The 22,053-nt window shown below is 40.4% G+C and overlaps 1 protein-coding gene across 1 annotated transcript in view; it reads right to left on the bottom strand.

Annotated features, from left to right (window-relative positions):
- Nucleotides 1-1,782, bottom strand: part of DPP10 (dipeptidyl peptidase like 10) — a 537,944-nt gene extending 536,162 nt beyond the window's left edge. The window contains exons 1-2 of the mRNA XM_058664194.1: nt 1,765-1,782; nt 815-929 (exon numbers count right to left, since the gene is read on the bottom strand). Of these exons, the coding sequence (XP_058520177.1) occupies nt 815-929; nt 1,765-1,782 (133 nt within the window). The remainder of the gene's footprint in view (nt 1-814; nt 930-1,764) is intronic.
- Nucleotides 1,783-22,053: the final 20,271 nt, after the last annotated feature.

A 22,053-nucleotide genomic window follows, 5' to 3' on the forward strand; every position in this document is an offset into this window, starting at 1 on the left:
CCATTCCTCATTCCCTCCACCCTCCTCCTCTCCTTCCTCTCTCTCTCTCTCGCTCTCTCTCGCTCTCTCTCTCTCTCTCTCGCTCTCTCCTCTTTCCTCACTTTTGGCTTCCTTGATTCCATTCTCAGTCCTTGAATATCATTAGTAAAACCATTAAACACATTCATTTGACAATTTATACATTTCAACAGCAACATTTTTATCCGGTGGGATATTTCACAAAATTTCACATTGGAATGAAGCCAAATTGCCTGTGGATGATTTCATTGTCAATATTAAACTCCCATCTGAAGGATATAGTGCAAAGATCATTGCCAGAGCAATTTACAACAGAAGGAAAACTCTGGGTGTAAAAAAAAATTTTTTTAAGGAACTTTTTATTGTCTTTTAAACTGCTCCTTTTTTTCTCCTCTGAATTCCTCACTTCCCATTTCCCTACATCTGAATAGTTATTTACATATGGAAATTTTCTGGCTTTGCTGTCCCCTCATCACATCATATTAAAATTCTAAAGCCCCCATACAGTTATCAAACTGACAAACCTAAGAAGTCTGTAAGTGATCATGGTGACCAAGGATCTTCTTGGTGTTTTTAGTGTACATATTTCACATTTTAGCTTTTCCCCTAAAATCTACAGGATGTTTGAACTGCAGAATTGTGGTGTCATTTGCAACATATTTAACACTGCTTTTTTAAAAAAACAATTCTGATGCTAACGTGTCCTGAGATCTCACATATTGCTACCTCTGAAGATACCTGAATGTGCAGTTATCATCCACAATACCATAATAAGAGAGGAATAAAGAAAGATTACCTGGGGTTAAGAGGATGACTGACATGGTGATGAGTGAGCACACAACTAAAATCACCAGGAGGGCAATAGCGATGCCCTTCCAGTTTCTCTGTGGAGGGCTGTTACTTCCCAGTTCCTACCAAGATAGAAAAAAACATCCATAATTATACATGCTCCAAGAGAAATACATTCATAAAGGAATGATTCAGGGCATGGCACAATCACAGGGTGAAAGCTGATTACAGTCCATTCCTCCTTAGTAGCTCAGTTAATTATTCAAAGCTGTCTATTTTATAAACCATTGTCTTTGGGATGGGGGTGATATTATTTCTTCAAGAGACAACCCCATAGAGCTTTATGATTGCCATTCAAAATGTAGATGGGATTAAGATACCTTGGCTAAAAACACCAGGATTGGTGCCAATATACTCCACAAAAATAATTACGGGAGGAAAATATGCCTGTTTACATATGTTCCTGCACAGCAATGCCTCCAATAAAGATCTGAATACAGATTTTCCTAAAGAACTTCAGACTACTTTGGTAACTAGATGAGGAAAAAGAACTGAACTGAGAAATTCATTCAGAATGTCTTTAACTCAGAGCAGTGTACATTTCTCAATATAGTGGTCATTTATAAGCAGTTTACTCAAAATCAATGAAAATCAAATATCTACCAATATTTAATAATATTCTTTACTGGACAATATACATCATTGGGAAGGAGATAACATTAAGTGGAAAAGATTCAAATTATGATCTCTCATAATACATTCCTAAAACTATTTTTGCCTTGTCTGTATTGTATTCAATTGACTCAAAAGATGCAAGTATAACCAAAGAAAACCATAGACCACACTGGTATGAAATAAATGCTAGTCTTTTTTTGTAATAAAGTTTATAAACTGTTTTAATTAATTAATTAATTATTTCCTCCAATCCCATGACCCAATCTCTTTTTCTTCCATTACCACAACAGTCTTCTTCATTCACAAACTGCTTCTTTGTGAGAAATAAAAGCAAAAAGATATCTACATATGACACATACAAAAAAAAAAAAAAACCACAGACACACAAGCAGTAGTTTTTAAGCAAAGGTAAATAGAATTACAAGTGTTCAACTAACTGTAAATGGGTTCCTGTGGTTCATAGACCAAAATATTAAAGGGAATTTTCACTTTGATGTCACATTTAACTCTGCCATAAATACATTAGACTTTTAAAGAATCAAGCCTTAAGAAGATGTACTAAGAAATGCAAAAGACAGTGTTTTTTCTTGCTTTTCTTGTTGGCCTTCTCAGAACAACTGTGTCATCAAATTCAGTAGGAGTTAATTCCAAACCTTTTTTTTTAAATTAGTCCCTGCATGATCCCATTCCACGTGGATCAAGACACTGCTCTTCCAGATGAGTTGTTTTAGAAAAGTAACAACATCAAGAGAGGCACAGTTGACCTAGGACCATAACCCTTATTCAGTATGTGGCATTCCTGCAGGGTTTTTTTATTGAATTATTTCACAGAACGTATGTACTGTGTTGAACACTGATTTTCTAGTCTAACACACTACTACCAGGATCTTCAGAAAAAAGAACAGAACTAGAGAGCCCAGGGCAAAACAACAGAGCCTTCCATAGTTGGGAAACACCCCAGAATAAAGGAAGATCAAAAGGAGGGCCAGTAATCAACAGTAAGTGGATAACTGAATCATAAACAATTATCTGGAAACTATGGGTGCTGCGCAGGCATCATGCTTCACAGTATAGGGAGAAAAATTAGAACATACTTTAAGAAAGCTTAACTTTTAATTCATTAATAAAATCAAGAGTATAAATAAAATGTCTCTAAAACGACTGAACATGAGCTAAATAAATAACATAACTCAACGATATAGGCATCTTGGTACAATTCCTGCTTCAGAAGCTCTGACTTTAATCAATTCCTTTGACAATTCTCCCCATCCCACCTACCTTACATTCTCGCCTACTAATATTCCCAAAGCAGGTCTTTTTCTTGTCATATTATACTCCAAAATGCTCTATTTTCTCTGTACGTCCTAAGCAATATGACTAAAAAATATTTGCTCCTAGATTAGACCCAAGCTCAAGTTTTCTCACCCTTCATGATGTTCCTATGAGAGAAGTTTGCTGTAGGTGCTTCAAATTTCACAATACCGTGCCTTTCCTGCTTTTGCTTCTTCCTATCCAGTGCTTGACACTGCCAGTCATTTCACATCCTTCTCAAATCTTAGAAAAGATTTAGTACCATACAGTTAAAGTGACATTTTCCCAGCTCTGTTAATGCCCACAATACACTAGATCTAAGTTTTAATCCAATTCTGCTACTTAATAGTTCTGTGATTATAAACATGCTTAAATTTTTTGAACCTCAATTGCTACAAAAGATTCAAATAATTGGAATAGTATAGCTAATTATTTTTTAATATTGCAAGAAACAAATACTGTTAGTTTCCTTATATTGCTAAAAATATTCATTTTCTACATTCAATCAAAATTTTATTTTTTAGAAAAATGCTGGGTCCAGTGTGATACCCTAGCAGATCAAATCCTTGCCTTGCATGTGCCAAGATCCCTTATGGGTGCTGGTTTGTATCTCGGCTGCTCCACTTTCCTTTCAGTTCCTGGTTTCTGGCCAGGGAAGGTAGTGCAGGATGGCCCAAAGCCTTGGGCCCCTGCGCCAGCCTCTGTAAACCTGACTTTGCAATGAATATAATAAGTAATAAATATTTTTTTAAAAATAGGTAATGTATATAATAGAAAAGTTACGTAAGAGTGGGAGTAAAAAAAGCTTATATTTTATGTCAAAGAGTATATTAAATTCACATTTAGGTATTTGGATAGCTCAACAAAACATGATTTTCCACTCAAAGCAAAAATAATAATTGACAAAAGTTGCTAACTAAAATAGCCCAATATAAACAAGGAAAGTTATGAAAATTTTCAAGAAACGTCCAAAAGATAAATTATTTTTTCTTTTCACACAGAAGGTCTTTATTACAACAGGAGATGCAGCCACAGGAACGGAGAGACAGCAGAGCAGAGAAAGATGGTCAGCGGAAGGGAAGAGATGGCAGAGAAAGGAGGAGTCTCCTGTCACAGTGACAGCAGGGGCCTCCAAGGGAAGCAGGGGCACTAATGCGGGAGTTTCCTTTTATGGCCAGCAGGTGGGTAACATGCATCCATGAGCAATTGGTGGGTAGGACCATCAGGGATATGGGGGGTTGGTAGATGTGGTGATAGGTGGGACTGGGGGATTGGTAGATGTGGTGATAGGCGGGAGTGGGGGGGGTTGCTGGATAGGAACATCAGGCATGTGCCATGGGGTTACAGGGGACTGGTGGGAACAGAGTCACAAAGTTATAGCATACTGGTGGAGAACAGGGTCATCAGGTTACAGTCGTTGGCTGACAACAAAATTTTAAAAATGCAAATGTATAGTTCAGTGAATTAAATATAAGACTTACATAGAACAATTGAATATCATAAAATATTTTCTATTAGGATATACAGTAACATTTTCCTATAACATTAATTAATAATAGCAATTAAAATGCTTTTAATTACAGGAAATACTTTTCATATTAAATTTTTAGTCAGTACTTATAGTACCTGCTGCTATTTAAAATCACTTATTATAAATTACATTATTTACTTTGCTTCAATGGTGAGCACAAGCTTTTGTACATCGTTACAAGTTACATTTTTCAAAACTATATTCATTACTGGGTTGTTGTGCTGTCCTGCATAAAGTGGTTGTAAATCAGTGCTATTGGAGAAATAACCTATAGGATAGCAGTGTAAACATGACCTACAAGCTTACCAGAAATGCAGGATGCATTTTGCTGTGTTTGCCTTACTTTTTTGGCATTTGATTTGAGTGTGTTTTTGTTTTTGAGCACCATTAATTTGTTTAATATCAGAACCAGCAATTACATCAGTAGGAACTTGTCACATAAAACTCCCAAATAATTTTGACTGTTTGGGACAAACACTTAAATAGATCACCATCAAATGAGAAACAAAACAAAGATGTCAGCTATTCCGTATACTTTGTAGTACTGGTTGTTATTTCAATTATCATTGCTTAGAGGTCTTGGGTGAGGTTATGCATATGTAACTGGATGCATTTGAAATCAACAGGCAAGCCACATCAACATTCAATGAAAATTTAATGCATGACCACCCTGAAAAAGCTTGGCGGTTAAAGCAGAAACTACTGCCAACATCATAGACCTCTCAGTTGGTCCAAATTACACAAGTTTGGCTAAAATATCAAAATAAAGTAACCGTTCTATTACTGAGTGGGAAAACCGCTGCACTCAGATCAATTGGAGATAAGTAAAGAGCTTCCAGTGGACATTTTAAACACACTAGATCAAGATCCTGAAGCATTTGGGTTGGCATTATGCTTCAACAGGTGAACCCTTCACTTATACTCTAGTGTCCCATATGGGCATCAGTTCGTGTCCCAGTTGCTGCACTTCTGATCCAGCTCCCTGCTTGTGATCTGGGAAAGCAGAGGAGGGTGACCCAAGTTTGGGTTCCCTGCACCTAACAGACAGACTCAGGAGAAGCTCCTGGCTCCTGGCCTCGGATTGGCCCAGCTCCAGCCACTAGGCCACTTGGAGAGTGAACCAGCAGAGGGAGGCTCTCTGTCTCTGCTGCTGCTTCTCTAATTCTGCCTGTCAAACTAAAAAAAAATGAGTCTTACTTTAAAAAAAAAATCCTGGGGCATTTCCTGAGAGTATATAACAGGACTGGAGCACTGTAATTACAGTTTGTGAGATCAAGCACCATCAATGAGAAGGCTAAGAAGAGGTGGAAGTGATATAGTCATGACAAAGAATGGATGGAGAGCAGTCATGGCAGAAGTGTGTCTGGATGTGCAAGGCATTTTGTTTGATTCGCAATCATATTTGCGTACTATGAAGAAACTCTCAGAATGTAGTCAAAGCTTTGGCAGAAAAAATTCCTCGGAAGTTCACCACCACAATTCTTCTCACCAAATGGGGCATTTTGTGAGAGATACAGTGGGAAATAATTGTGTGTTCACCCTACATTTCTGATAGAGCCATTTTTGAACTATATTCTGATAAAAAGTAAAAACATCTTTTATGTGTACCCACTCTTCTTAAGTTACTGACATGCACACACATACACACACTAAGAAGAGTCTATTGCTATGGTTAAATTCCCAGGATTCTTAGCCATTTAGGTTTGGGAGACATGACGAGGACTAACACTTAACAAACTTATCTTGAACTTGCTGCTGCTGCTTTTGTTTACAAATAAAGTTCATCTTTAATACCTTTCTTTTGAAGGATTTATTTATTTTAAAAACAGATTTATAGAGATGACAGACAGTAAGAAAGAGATTGAGCTCTTTTTATCACTGGTTCACTCCTCAAATTGTCCCAGTGGCTGGGGCAGAGCAGATTCAAAGATAGGAGCCAGGAGCTTCTTAGGAGTTTCCTACTTGGCTGCAGCGGTCCAAGGACCCAAGCCTTCCTCTACTGCTTTCCCAGGCCAGAAGAAGGGAGCTGGATGGAAAGTAGAGCCGCTGGAACACAAGCTGGTGCCCATCGGAGGTGCCAGTGCTGCAGGTGGAAGATTAGCTTGCTATGCTACTGTGTCAGCCACACTTTGTATCACTCAATCCAAAATTTCTATAAATTCTTGAGTCTCATTGTATATATACTCACACTGTTGAGCTTTAAGGACAGAAACCTTAACAGTCACTGTAATATGCATTAACCTTAACCACATTTTGAGCTCAACCTTGAATACTAGCTTCCCAATACTATGCAGTGGAGAGGAAGGAGGATCAGCAGGAATGGCTCAAATAGTTGGCTGCCTGTTACACACTCGAGATAATCAAGTTGAGTTCCAGCTTCTTGGCTTCAATTTAGCCAAACCTTGATTGTTGCTGGTACCTGGAGAGTGAACTAGTGGCTGTTGTGGGACAGTGGAATTAGCTGCCACATTCAATGCTAGCATCCCATACTTAAGCATTAGACTTGCCCAGGTGCTCTGTTTCCAGTCCTACCTCATGAATATGTATGTGCCTTGGAGAGTCATGGATGATGGAATTCCAGGGGTCTGCTTTGGCTGGCTCCCACCAACAGCTGGAATACCTAATTGGAGTTTAAGCCAGCAGATGGAACATGGCTTTCTCTGCTCTGACTCTGTCACTGACTTTCAGATACATGAAGTAAATCTTTAACAAAAATAACCAAATTCATAATCACAAGATATATTATTTGATTTTGGAAAGTTAAGGTTTGGAGAAATGTATACCCCTTCTTGAAAACATACAGAAGATGATCAAATCCCTTAAGAAAATTCCAGTATGAAAAAGATATGGATGGCCGACCGCAGAGAGCTGGGGTAGGGTGGAGTAGGGAAAGAGGGGAACCAATCCAGCAGAGAAACAGGCCAGAAAACACAAAATTGTAGGGGGAAGAGCGGGAAGGTCACTGGAGTTCACTAAAGCAAGAAGATCTACACAGCGTGAAGGAACAGCCGCAAAACGTGGGAAAGAAAATACAGCACGCTGCGAGAAACTTGGTGAGTCATGATCCCAGGCAGGGGGAAGTCGGCAGAGTCTCAACCGTCCCAGGGAAAACAGAGGCAGCTGGAAGGATAGGCGCCCACACCGACAGGGGCACCAGTCCACTGGAGGGCAGGAGCCCCGAGAGGAGGCTACTGGACTGATCATAGGGGGCATCATCCCCTGCAGAAGTGGAGGACAAGCAGGGGAGATTTCCCAGAAGCATGCTTCCCAACTGCTCAGCAGCTTTGAGAGAGTGCAGAGGGAACTGGAGTAGCACTGTGGGACTGGGGCTCAGAAATCCCCATATCAGCTCCGAACAGTGGACTGGCTGCTAGAGAATCCAGTGGATCCTATTGCTGGTCTCAGCCTCAGCTCCAGAGGCTGGGCAACACTCGGCAGAACCTCACAACCTGGGCAGAAAAGCAAACTAGTAGGGGCACGGCTGCGTGCCCCTCACAGCTCTGTGTCTCTCAGGGCTCTGCTTCCACCGCTGAGAAAGTGCAATTGACAAAGTAGCTTCTCTCAGGCAGAATCCCCTGCTGGGCTCAGCTGGAGAGGCCAAACCAGAGCCAGCTCAGCAGACTCGGCCAGACAGGTTCTCCCAGTGGGAGCCCACTCAGAAAAGCCTGCCTGCCCGGTGGTGGGAGGCAGTGTTGCGCCTTTCAGTGGAGCAGCACTTCTGAGTGGGAATTCCGGAGAGCAGAGCTCGGCGCTGAGGCCCGCAGAAATTTCCAACCCAGCCTGGGTTGGGGATTTCAAGCTTCGAGCAGCAGAGGCCTCTGCTGTGCTAACCTCAAGCCCTGAAAGAAAGTCTCGGCTCGGCACTGAGGCGGAAACCCCCACTGTGCTAGGCTTGTGACCCAGAGCTGAGGCGCAGCTCGGAAGAGTGAATCTCAGTGGGGCAAGGCCTTAGAATGGGAGCTGCAGGGGGAGGGGCCTGGCACTAGGGCTGGCCCACAAAGCCTCCTGACCCAGCTCGGGGCTGTGATCTACAGACCCTGAACAGCAAGTAGCTGGTGACTCAGGCAGTACGCCATGCTCTGCTCAGACGGAGACCCCAAACCAGAGCCAGCTCAGCGGAATCGGCCAGACAGGTTCTCCCAGTGGGAGCCCACTCAGAAAATCCTGCCTGCCCAGTGGTGGGAGGCGGTGTTGCGCCTCTCAGTGGAGCAGCACTTTTGAGTGGGAATTCCGGAGAGCAGAGCTCGGCGCTGAGGCCCGCAGAAATTTCCAACCCAGCCCGGGATTGGAGATTTCAAGCTTCGAGCAGCAGAGGCCCTTGTGGTGCTTACCTCAAGCCCTGAAGGAGTGTATTGGCTCGGCACTGAGGCGGAAGTCCCTGCTGTGCCAGGATTGTGACCCAGAGCCCAGGCGCGGCTCGGCAGAGTGAATCTCAGTGGGGCAACGCCTTTGAGAGGGAGCCGCAGGGGAAGGGGCCTGGCACTAGGGCTGGCCCACAAAGCCTCCTGACCCAGCTCAGGGCTGTAGATTACAAACTCTAAGCAGCAAGTAGCTGGTGACTCAGGCAGCACCCCCTGATCTACTCAGCTGGAGCCTCAGAGGTGCTGGTGACAGCCAACAAATCTGCTGAACCAAGAAGAAGCACAGGCAAGCAGGGGCACAGCAGTGTGCTTCCCAACAAGGCTAAACATTTGTGAGGGTTAGGCTGGGTGTAGAACCGCAAGCTATACAACTACCCAGAACAAAGACAAGAAGCCCAAGGCTATAAATTCTATCATCTACACTCCACCACTATTGGCACACGTAGGACAACTCCTAACCAACTAGCTGCAACGGAGCCAGGTGGCAGAAATATAAGACCAGGCGCAAACGAAGCAACCCAATAACAACCCCACCATTACCTGCTGTCCCCAATAGAGTAAGAAATATAACGCTTATGCCAGCACCCCATACAGCAGCAGCTACATCACACCTCCTACAGATTACAGCACCGAGGGCAACGGCTGTGGACAAACAAGTCAGACGCCAAAATCCCGAAACAACAAGAAGCAAAAACACAATGAGGAGAAGTATCAGAAAAAGCAATGACCCAGAGGAAAGATCAAGCACTCCCTCCCAATACAGCCAAAAACTAATCCCAATATCTGAGATGCAAGATGAAGACATAGAGGAAATACCAAATAAGGAATTTAAGAAACTAGTGATGAAATTCATCAGAGACAGTGAGAAGCACTGGGAAGAGTCCAAGGTATTGGAAAACCATGTCACTGCAGAAATAAATCAAGTCAAAAAGGGAATCCTCGATATAGAACACAAAATTGAAAGCCTAACCAACAGAATGAACACAGCAGAGGACAGACTATCAGAACTAGAAGACAATCAGAATGAAAGGCAGCAGCTCATCAAACAGTTGGAGACAAATCTAGAGAAAGCCAGTAGGTCCATACAGGAAATGAAAGACAACCTCAAAAAATCAAATATTGGAATAATAGGCCTTCCCGAAAGAGTGGAAAAGGAGATAGGCTTGCAACGGGTGCTCAACGAGATAATACAGGAGAACTTCCAGAATACTGGAAATATAAATCCAGCACAAATTCAGGAAGGACAAAGGACCCCCAGTAGATACGATCCAAACCGATTGTCACCCAGACATGTGGTCCTCAAGCTACCCTCAAGTGAACATAAGGAAACTATTCTAAGACAAGTAAGAAAGAAGGATAAGATTACTTTCAGGGGAAGGAAAATCAGAATCACAGCCGACCTATCAGAAGAAACGCTCCAAGCAAGGAGAGAATGGGGCAAAACCTATCAAATCCTGAAACAAAACAACTGCCAACCAAGAATAATGTACCCAGCAAAGCTCTCATTTCTATTTGAGAATGAAATCAAATACTTTAACAGTAAAGACAAACTTGAAGAATACATCAACACAAAACCAGCTCTGGAAAATCTCCTCAGGAAGGTGCTAAACCCAGAGAGAAAAAAATGAAAACCAAAATCAAAGATGGCAAATGGGAAGACCTCCTAACTAAAATCCATACAAGGAAAGTCAACCAATCAGAAACTCTAATAGTTGCAAATACACACTTGCACACTTACACACACTCATGGAAGCCCAAAATCACACCCTCTCAATATTATCTCTAAACACAAATGGCTTAAACTCACCAATCAAAAGACACAGATTAACGGAATGGAACATCAAACAGCACCCAACTATATGTTGCCTACAAGAGACACATCTAACCAGAAAAGCCTCTAAGAAATTTAAAGTGAAGGGATGGAAAAAGACATATGCCAATGGATGAGAAAAAAAGGCTGGCGTAGCTGTCCTAATCTCAGATGATCTAGACTTCAAGCTGACAGACATCAAAAAGGACAGAGAAGGACATTATACATTGGTGAAGGGATTGATCCATCAGGAAGTACTTACAATCTTGAACATATATGCACCTAATTCCAATGCACCTAGCTAGGTGAAGCAATTACTTACAGACTTAAGGGGAGACATAGATACACACACAATAATAATGGGCGATCTTAACACTCCGCTAACAACTATAGACAGATCAACAAAACAAAAACTCAACAAAGAAACAACAGAGCTAATACAAACATTAGAACAACTAGACTTGGTAGACATTTATAGAACTTTTTATCATAAGACCACAGATTATACATTTTTTTCAGCAGTGCATGGCAACTTCTCCAGGATCGACCACATGATAGGACACAAAGCAAATCTAAATAACTTCAAAAAGATAGGAATCATACCACCACAGAATGAAACTGGAAATAAGCAATTCAAAATGCCCAAGGAAATACAGAAACTCTTGGAGGTTGAACAATATGCTATTAAACGAACAATAGGTCAGGGAAGAAATTAAAGATGAGATCAAAAAATTTATGGAAACCAATGAAAACTCTGACACAACATTCCAAAACTTGTGGGACATGGCCAAAGCAGGGCTACGGGGTAAATTAATCGCAATTAGAGCTCATGTCAAGGCCCAAGAGAGGAGCCAAATACAGGAACTAACCACACACCTCCAGGATTTGGAAAAACAACAGCAGAAGAGCCCCACACACAATAGCAAACAAGAAATCATCAAAACAAGGGAGGAAATCAACCAGATATTTAAAAAAAAAAAACATACACAAAATCAATGAATAAAAAAGCTGGCTTTTTGAAAAGATAATCAAAATAGACACCCCGCTGGCCCCACTGACAAAGAAAAAACAAGAGAAAGCAAGAATTCACAGCATCAAAGATGAAAAAGGCAACATAACAACAGACACCGTATCCATTAAGAACATAATTAGAAATTACTACAAAGCACTGTACTCCAACAAATCAGAAGACCACCAAGAAATGGAAAAGTTCTTAGACTCACACAACCTGCCAAAACTTAGCCCAGAGGCAAAAAAATGAACTGAACAAACCCATAACTGAAGCAGAGATTGAATCAGTGATTAAAGATCTCCCAACAAATAAAAGCCCAGGCCCAGACGGCTTCACTACAGAATTCTACAAAACATTCCGAACAGAACTAACCCCAATCATCTACAAACTCTTCAATACAATAGAAAAGGAAGCAACCCTTCCAAACTCATTCTATGAAGCCAACATTACCTTAATCCCAAAACCAGACAGAGATCCTACAGAGAAAGAAAACTACAGACCTATCTCTCTGATGAACATTGATGCTAAGATACTCAACAAAATCCTAGCCAATAGAATTCAAAAAATCATCCGACAGATCATTCATCCGGATCAAGTAGGATTCATCCCTGGAATGCAGGGTGGTTCAACATAAGGAAATCCATAAATGTGATACACCACATCCAAAAACTGAAAAACAAGAATCACATGATAGTATCAATAGATGCAGAAAAAGCTTTTGACAAAATCCAGCACAATTTCCTGCTAAAGACCCTAACCAAGGTAGGCATAGATGGAAAAATCCACAACGTAATCAAAGCAATATATAAAAAACCCAATGCCAGCATCATACTGAATGGAGAAAAACTGGAACCCTTCCCTCTGAGATCTGGAACAAGACAAGGATGTCCGCTTTCTCCACTGCTATTCAACATAGTTCTAGAGGTACTCACTGAGGCCATAAGACAAGAAAAAGAAATCAAAGGAATCCAAATGGGAATCGAAGAAGTCAAGCTTTCACTATATGCAGATAACATGATTCTTTATATGGAAGAGCCAAGAGGCTCAATACAGAGACTGCTAGAACTTACACGAGAGTTCGGTAGAGTGGCAAGGTACAAAATTAATGAACAAAAATCAACAGCCATAATGTATGCAAACAGCCCCAAGTTGGAAAAAGATCTAACCAGCAAGATACCATTCAAAATAACAGAGAAAAGTATGAAGTATCTGGGAATAAACCTAACCAAAAATGTAGGAGACCTGTTTGAGCAAAACTACAAACTACTTAAAAAAGAAATTGAACAAGACCTCAAAAGATGGAGCAACATCCCATGCTCCTGGATAGGTAAAATTAATATCACTAAAATGTCTATATTGCCAAAAGCAATATATACATTCAATGCAATTCCAATCAAATTGCCCAAAACATTCTTCACAGATCTGGAAACAATGATCCAAAGGTTCATCTGGAAACACAAAAAACCACGAATAGCTAGAACCATCCTGAAGAACAGGAAGTTAGCAGGGGGAATCACAGTCCCAGACCTCTGGACATACTATAGGGCAGTGGTTATCAAAACAGCGTGGTACTGGCACAAAGATAGAGAGGAAGATCAATGGAGCAGAATAGAAACACCAGAAGGAAACCCACACAAATACAGCCAAATAATCTTTGACAAAAAGACAAATGATAATCCAGGCAAATGGGAAGGTCTGTTCAATAAATGCTGTTGGGACAACTGGTTGATAGCCTGTAGAAACAAAAAGATAGACCCACATCTCTCACCATACACCAAGATCAAATCTAAATGGATAAAAGATCTAAACCTACATCCAGAAACCTTCAAACCTTTGGAAGAAAATGTTGGAAACACACTGCAAGATCTAGGGGTAGGTCCCTACTTCCTAAGAAGGACACCAAAAGCAATAGAAATCAAGATCAAAATAAACAAATGGGACCTCATCAAACTAAGAAGCTTCTGCACAGCAAAGGAAACAATCAACAAAGTAAAAAAGCAGCCCACAGAATGGGAGAAGATCTTCGCGCACTAGGTAGGTGATAGAGGGCTAATCTCCAGAGTATACGAAGAATTACAAAACAGCCAAAACACCAAAATAAACAAGCCACTCAAGAAATGGGCACAGGAAATGGGCAGACATTTCACAAAGGAACAATCCCAAATGGCAAATAAACATATGAAAAAATGCTCAAGCTCCCTGGCAATAAGAGAAATCCAAATTAAAACATCAATGAGATACCACCTAATGCCAGTAAGACTGGCCCACATGAAAAACACCAACAACACTTGCTGGTGAGGTTGTGGGGAAAAGGGAACCCTACTCCACTGCTGGTGGGGCTGCAGATTGGTACAGCCTCTATGGAAATCAGTATGGAGAATATTCAAACAACTCAAAATCAACATACCGTATGACCCAGCTATAGCACTCCTAGGAATATATCCAAAAAACTTGTTTTACGAGAAACCAACATGCACTCCTATGTTCATAGCAGCACAATCAGTAATTGCAAAAACATGGAAACAACCAAAATGCCCATTAGCAGAGGATTGGATAAGAAAGCTATGGTTCATCTACTCCATGGAATACTACTCCGCTACTAAAAAAACAAAATGCAGTTCTTTGTGGCCAAATGGGCCAAACTGGAAACCATAATGCTAAGGGAAATGAACCAATCCCAAAAGGTTAGATACCACATGTTTGCCTTAATTTAAGATGATATGAGGTTAAGCATAACAAGTTATGTTATGGATGTTATGTCATATGTCGTATATAAACTAAAATTGAACTGTGAATGGGGGGGGTCACAGAAAGTGGTTAAGAAATCGCATTTATTTTTAACATGTTGACTGCTCAATACCATGTCAATTAATTCCATAACGATGTTAATTGTTGCAGATGGTATGTTAGTGCTTTTATTTGACCAGGAAGATACTCTGCTGTCTCTGCCCTCAGACCAGAGAGGGTCTACCCAATAAGTAGTTGGACTTGACTGGACTATAAGATGTTGGACTCTATGCTTGGTATATACTTGCAAAGAGGGAATTTCAACAGAACTTGAACTATGGTTATGCAACAAGGTGGAGGAACCCACCATGGGGGGAGGGTTTGGGGAGAATCCCAGATTCTATGTAATTAATGAATAAATTTAATTAAAAAAAAGGGAAAAAAAATAAAGAGATGTTCATTCATGTTCGATTAGTCAAAACATTATAAGGAATTACAGTGGAAAAACTTAACAGAAATCTGTGTTTTTCTAAACAAAGTCATTTTCATACATATTTTCCATGTGCACTTTAAAACAGAAAGAGTTCATAAAATATTATGAGTATCATTATCAAAATGAAAAATATGTTAATAAAATATTTGGTACTTCTGAAGGTCAAACATTAGAAGCAAAACTATTTCAAAGACATGTTCTATGCATAGAAACACATGTGGATGGAATTGTTTATATTTTGATATCCACTGCCTCCATACACTTTTCTTCAATCAAGGATAAAGGGGTTGTAAACAACATTTCAAAGAGATACCGTGGTCTCCATGGTGCTGAATCAGAGCATCAGTGTGTCCATTATCTTAGAACGCTTCTTTGCAACATTCGCATCCCTTCTCGGGCCTCCCAGGGGAGCTTGATTCTTGGCTGTTAGGACACTGCACTACTGTTCTCTTGTCTTTCAGACTCCATTGCTTAAAAATTCTTGTTTCAATAAACATTAGATTTCTCCATGGCTTGACCCTGGCCCACCTCATTTCTTCTTGTGAACTGCATATCAGTACTTCTTCTTTTACTTAAATTTCCTATCAGCTTTGTGCAGTCACATCAAGCACAAAACATATGGGAAAAGATATTCTTAAAAACTGATTGCTAAGTAGACAGAAAACTAATAGCATCACAACATGCTTCAGAAGTACTATTTTCTGCTGCTTGCTATAAAATAGCCAAATAGCCTCCTTATTCACAACAGCATTTCCCTATTTATGGTGTCCACTGTGTTTCTAAATTGTGTTTCGTGCCATTCACCCTTCCCTACGCTTTCTGGCCTCTGTGCCGAGAGAGCTCTCTACTAAGTAGAGCATGAACTCAGGCTTTACATTTTTCATAAAAGTTTCTGAGTAGGGTGCTTCTATTCACCTATTTAGACCGTTCCTCATCTCTGTGTAGTCTTAGAGACCAGCAGGGCCAGCATCATCTGAAATCTTGTTGGAAATACAAAATTTTCAGCGCTATTGTTGTACTTTGGAGTCTCCAGAGCCAGGACAGTTGCAACAGTCTCTGACAAACTCCCCAGGTGATTCTAAGCCAAGCCACAACTGGAAGACTAACTTCCAAGGTCAGTGATAAGCAACAGGCTGGCTAGTGTCACATATGAGTTTGCATAAATACTGATTTTTTTCATTTCTGGTACAAATCTAACACATCTCTAGGGAAAGACTCAGCACTACTTCTTGATAATTAACTCCAAATGATTCCTGCTCACACTGTAACTGGAGAGAGAATCTCTACTGTAGAACTTATGTTTGAGAGTGACAGTTTTGGGACTAAACTGATCTGTATCAGACTCAGCGGAATTTGGAAAGCACATACTGTGCAGACCAACCATACAGACTGAAGCACGAAACCTTTATGAAATTTCTAAGAAATAATAAAGTGAAACTGTTTTAAACGAAGTAGTCCAGGACCTGATGCAATAGCCTTGTAATTAAAGCCTTGCCTTGCCTTGCAATGGCTGGAATTCCATATAGGGATCGGTTCATGTCCTGGCTGCTGCACTTCCCTTCCAGCTTCCTGCTTGTGGCCTGGGAAAGCAGTAGAGGACAACCCAAGGCTTTGTCACCCTGAACCCACATGGGAGACATAGAGGAAGCCTCTGGCTCCTGGCTTCAGGTTGACTCAGCTTTAGCCATTGCATTCATTAGGGGAATGAAGCAGAGGATGGAATATCTGTTTCTCCTTCGCCCTTTAGATTTTCCTTTCTGTTAAAAATAAATTTTCAAAAAAAATTCGTCTATAGCAATTTAAGCTTTATTACTATGTCTCCCAAATTTCAAGAAACTAAGTGACTACATAAGCATTCTTGATGATCAACTGCCCCTGACTTCAGAAAAGTAGCTGCTTGGAGAAAAGGTTGTTTTAAGAACTCTGTGAGCCCTGATTATAGGGTTTTGAGCATGATTATAGTCAGCTAGGAAGGTAAACAAATATTGTTATGTTGAGAATTAAAGAAGGGAGGGAAGAAGGAAGGAAAGAAGAAATGGGAAAAAGGAAAGGGTGCCGATAAGCTTACTGCCCCGAGATGAATAAAGCTTCTATTTCTGAAGGTCAATAATTCATTAGACGTTGGAAAGACGAAGGAAAAAAAAGAATGTATTTTTAAAATACTCATTGTGGTGCAAGAACTGTGAAAGCAAACCAGAAAAGACAGCCCCCTGATGGCGTGAAGTGTCAGATATGCTGAAGATCATTTCTGTGCTGACCCTTTACCCACTATGGGAGATACAGACCAGAAGAAACTGGGATCTGAAAGGGCGAGGGTCACCAGGGCACAGGGCACTTCCAATTTCCTGCTCTTTCCTCAGGTCTAACAAGGTACATTTCACGTGTTTCCTTTTCTAATGTTAGTTAAATGTTGTATCAGTAATTGCCCAGGAGTCAAGTATGATCTCAAACAAAGGTTAACCAAAATTCAACTACTTGAAAAGAACAAGTGCAGCAGCTTCAAGATAAATCCAAGGCCTGCATTATTAATTTGCCCTTCATAACTCAGCTGACCTTTAGAGGCTGCTGAGCAACTGGGGAGATGTTTGGCAATTCACTCCAACTTCCTATTTTAACTCACTGTGCTCTCGCAGCATCGTCACCGTCTCCCGAGCCAAAGACTTTCCTGGCAAGACAGCCAAGAGGTGAATAGGGAACTCTGGCTTCCAGAGCAAGGATGTTGTTTCTCAATTGGGCTCTCCAAAGGAGAAATCACTGACTAGCAGGCATTCTTCGGGTTGCATAGGAAAATCTTTGTCTTTCTCAGGAACCCAAATCAATATTGAAATAGGGACGCATTCGATATAGCTCAGGCATTGCTTTCCCCACACGTTTACTGAATGTCTGTGACATTAAGTATGAAAAAGTCAAATGCAATTTTGCAGATTTCAGAAGCTTTAAAATAATTCTACCCTGTCTTTGAAGTAGGTGCAACAGAGACAGTCGCTTTTTATTGTTAGGTGAAAGACATATTGAGTAGGAGAAAATGTTTAAATGCCTTCTTCTCATATGAAATTTAATAACAGAAAAATGCAAGTATAACTAAGATATCAACTTTACAACATTTCCTCCAAAGGAGGGGGAACAAAGCAAAAATCAATGAAATGAGGCAGAATAGGAGCTGAGAGTGATTTTAAATTGCTCGACCATTAAAAATGTTAATAGGTTGGTTAAAACAAATGTTTTTTATCTTTACTAATCAATACCCCTATGTTTTGCTCAATGTAAATTTAAAATAGTATGTGTTTTAACTTGTTAAAACACAATCATTACTTCCTGATGGTTAGTAACCAATTCAAACACATACATATGACACATTCACAATATGAAATTTAAAAATAAGTGCATAAGGTTTGGACATTTTATCTGAGTCTGCTATTCCTGTATATTCTTTGAGGCACTCCATGGACCAGTAATAGTTAGCCCAAGGTAAGTTGAAATTAAGCTTGATAAGTATGCATCATACACAACTTGTGCTTAAAGAAGGAATTCTCTGGCTGAAATTTTTGTATGAAGAAATAAGGCAATTACCGGAGTAAAAGCCAGCCAGTGTTTCAATTCATCTGCTGAAGAGAGCCTTCTTTCTCCTTGGTCTTTGTGAATTGACTAGCCTGGCTCCGAAGCAGCTCCCAAATGTTCTCTCTGTGTCATTAGTCAAGACTAGCCCAGCCCACACACATTTTTTTTTAAAGAAGCTTGTTTCAAAGCTTCATTTTGCTTGAATAATTATATCACAGGTAGTTTCATTCTAAGTGCGTGTTTTGTTCCTCATTTTAAACAATACTTTCCTTCTCTAACAGAACAAGATCATGTCTGCTCTGCTGTAGGGTGGCTGGCGGGGAGGGTGGGGGAGGGAGGAAGGTGCGAGGAATGACAACCCCTTTGCCAGGAAGAAAGAACCAAGTTCATTTCCCCTTCTCCAGTGGAATCATCACTACTTTAGCCACGAGGGGATCATCAATTCATTTTGCCATCACCTTTATTAGTACACTAAAAACATGCTGAGATTTTGCACATGCATAACAGATGTTTCAAATCCCACGTGTGCTTCTCTCTCATGTACACACAAGTGGTAGGATGCAGGCGATAGTCCCAACTGATAACTTACAGAGGTAGAGCCAGCATGGGTTCATCTGGCATGTTTATCAGATGGAATGCTTGAGAATACATTTAAGAAATTTTTTGAAAAAGGAAGTGCTTATATAGTATTTTGGAAGTCGGCTCCCTACAAGAAGAGAGGTAAGCAGAAGGAGGAGGAGAGAGTGAGAATTAAACAGTTTATACTAACAAACAGGAAAGACAAAGCAATAATTAACAACCCTTCTAGATGTAAGATTATAGAAGCAAATCCAAAAATAAATAAAATCCACTCACTAGTACTTGGATTCCATGCAAGTGAAACTAGTTTTTTTTTTCAGATGTTTGTTTTTGTTCACTGAACACATCTTGTGATCAAAGTCAAAGGTGTAATAGTAGTGTATTTATATTTGAAAGACAAATAACGAATCTTTAAAACCAAAGGTAGAGTCTAACATTGTTTTCCAATGGGTGATGCCACTGCCCGTGATGCCGGCATCCCTTATAGGCACCAGTTCAGGTTCCAGCAGCGCCATTTCCCATCCAGCCCCCTGGCATCCTGGCAAGGAACGCAGCACAACATGGGGGACACAGAAAGCATTCCCAGCTGCTGACTTCAGCCTGTCCCAGCTCCGCCCTGTGGCCATCCTGGGGAGTGAATCTAAAGGCTGAAACCGTTTCTGTTTCTTCTCTCTCCTAAATAAATGGTTATAAAAAAATTCATATTGCCATTTATACCAGTATTTCATGCACAGTTTTGGAATGATCTAGGGTGACTGCAAGACTGGTTGTAGTTCCCCCCCAGATTCTACTCTTGGCAGGCTGGTTCATCCTTTGATGACACTTAGGACCTGCATTTGATCGTCCAGTCTGATGGATCTCCTTCACTGGACCATTTTTTTTCATCACCAGATGTTGGAGAAACAGAGTGGGAATGACTGGCTTCAAACAACTGCGAACAGTGAACTTGAGTGGATTTCTCAAGAAAGATATTCATTTTAGGATTACTTCTTATTGTTATTTTGTAATGATACTATAAGACCTTGGACATGAATAACAAGATGCTTCTCCATAAATTTAGCTTGCTCTTTAACCAAAAAGAAACTCACAGAAATCCATATTCACTCTGATCTCAGCAATTATCATATTCCTTTTGCTGTAAGTAAATACCTGAGGCTGGGTGCTTTATATGGAAATAAGTTGGCAGCTCTGGCAGTCCAAGAGCATGGTGCTGACAACCACTCATCCTCTTCAAAAGCGGCAGATCTACTCACGGTGGAAAAATGCAAGTGGGAGCAAACAGGTGTGGAAGAGCATCTCTGAGAGGCAGATCAATGAGAGGTAGCAAGCTCTCTTCAAAGCAACTCTCCTGGGAACCAATCCAATCCAACAAGAGTGAGAATTTAACTCCCACAACAAAGACTTGAACCTCCCTGAAAGGCCCCAACATCTTTCAGCATTAAACAATGAGAACCAAGCCTCATCATGAGCTTCAGTGGGAGCAACCCATACTGATGAAAGTCTGAACTTTTATAGGATCGCACTGCAATCAAACCACTAACACAGTTACTGTTTATTTCTTTCTCCCTTAATATCGCTCTACTTTTCCTTCAACTGCAAACATCCATTCTGCCTTTCCTCCAACTGATAGGATGCATTGCTATGTAATTGTTACTAAAGTCATTCGTTCTCTGTCAAAAGACTGTCTGCAGCATATGCTGGTGCAATAACAAATATGAAGAATAGCGCAAGCACTAGTTCTTCAGCCTGTAAGTCACAAAATGCTACTGATCCCAAGTACCTATGAAACTGTGTTACATAATACAATGTAATTAATGAATTAAAAATAATAAATAAATTTTTAAAAAATGCTATTGATCCAATTTATGAAGCCACTACTGCCTTTGCTGTGAATATATTCATCAATCCAGAAAAGCAACGCCATTATCAGAAGACAAGTGCCAAGTTACTTGGATGCCCAAGATGCACAAACTCCCATCGTAGAAATCAATACTTTAGGACATGCTAAGTTCATATTATTAAAAAGGAGAATCCTACAAATACTATTTATACTGTGAGTCATAATCACTATATAATTTATGGCTCATTTTGTTTCCCCAAAATATCTGCCAAAAGGGACAGAAAGACTTGAAAATACAGATACACTTCCTGAAGGCTGCAAGTCCATTTTTCTTTCGTTTATCAATTTTTACTTTGGCACTGTGGTTTATTTGCTAGTCTTTGTGCCCTTGGCTAATGTGAATCTATACACGGGAGATGGATCCAGTTAATGTGTTTATAAGCAGCAAAGTATCTGTGCCCCAAACTCGAGTGCCAAGACTTGTACCTGGGTGCATCCATCAAAGCGAATGGGATGTTATGAAAAATGCGGGCGGCCAGCCAGTTGACTTTGCTGAGTGATAGCCTGACCTTGGCATCACCTGCCTTTCAAACTTTCATAGCAGAAAAATCCCAAGGATTCAGCCACCATGTTAAAAAGCCAACTTTATAACAGTAAAAGTCATACAATATTCAATAATACTCAGACCTTAACTAAAATCTGGTATTTCAATTTGATAACCACAGCATGAAAATTATGGGACACTATTTTTGGTAAAACATCACAAAGACATAGTAACAATAATAGTGACATACAGTCATGTGCCTGATTTAACTTTGTGTTTGTTAGACATGGCCTGGAATCAATGGACTGTTTTATAAACATCTGTGTCTATAGATCATAATCTCTAAAATATTATGAAAATGTGAGTATTGAAAAATAATGCATAACTTTCAATATTTTTGTACCCCAATAAGATAGTCTTTTTTAAAGATTTATTTTTATTACAAAGTCAGATATACAGAGAGGAGGAGAGACAGAGAAGATGATCTTCCATCTGATTCAGTCCCCAAATGACTGCAATGGCCATGGCTCAACCGATCCGAAGCCAGGAGCCAGGAACTTCTTTCAGGTTTTCTACACAGGTGCAGGGTCCCCAGGCTTTAGGTCATCCTTGGCTGCTTTCCCAGGCCACAAGCCAGGAGCTAGATGGGAAGCAGGACTGCCCGGATTAGAACTGGTGCCTGCATGGGATCCTGGCATGTGCAAGGTGAGGAATTTAGCTGCTAGGCCACCACGCTGGGCCCTAAACTTGTCTTTTAATTTCATTTCTCATGAAGTTCCCCAAATACCCCAAATACATACATATG

Source organism: Ochotona princeps, chromosome 5, assembly GCF_030435755.1.
Source record: "Ochotona princeps isolate mOchPri1 chromosome 5, mOchPri1.hap1, whole genome shotgun sequence".
Classification (NCBI taxonomy): domain Eukaryota; kingdom Metazoa; phylum Chordata; class Mammalia; order Lagomorpha; family Ochotonidae; genus Ochotona; species Ochotona princeps.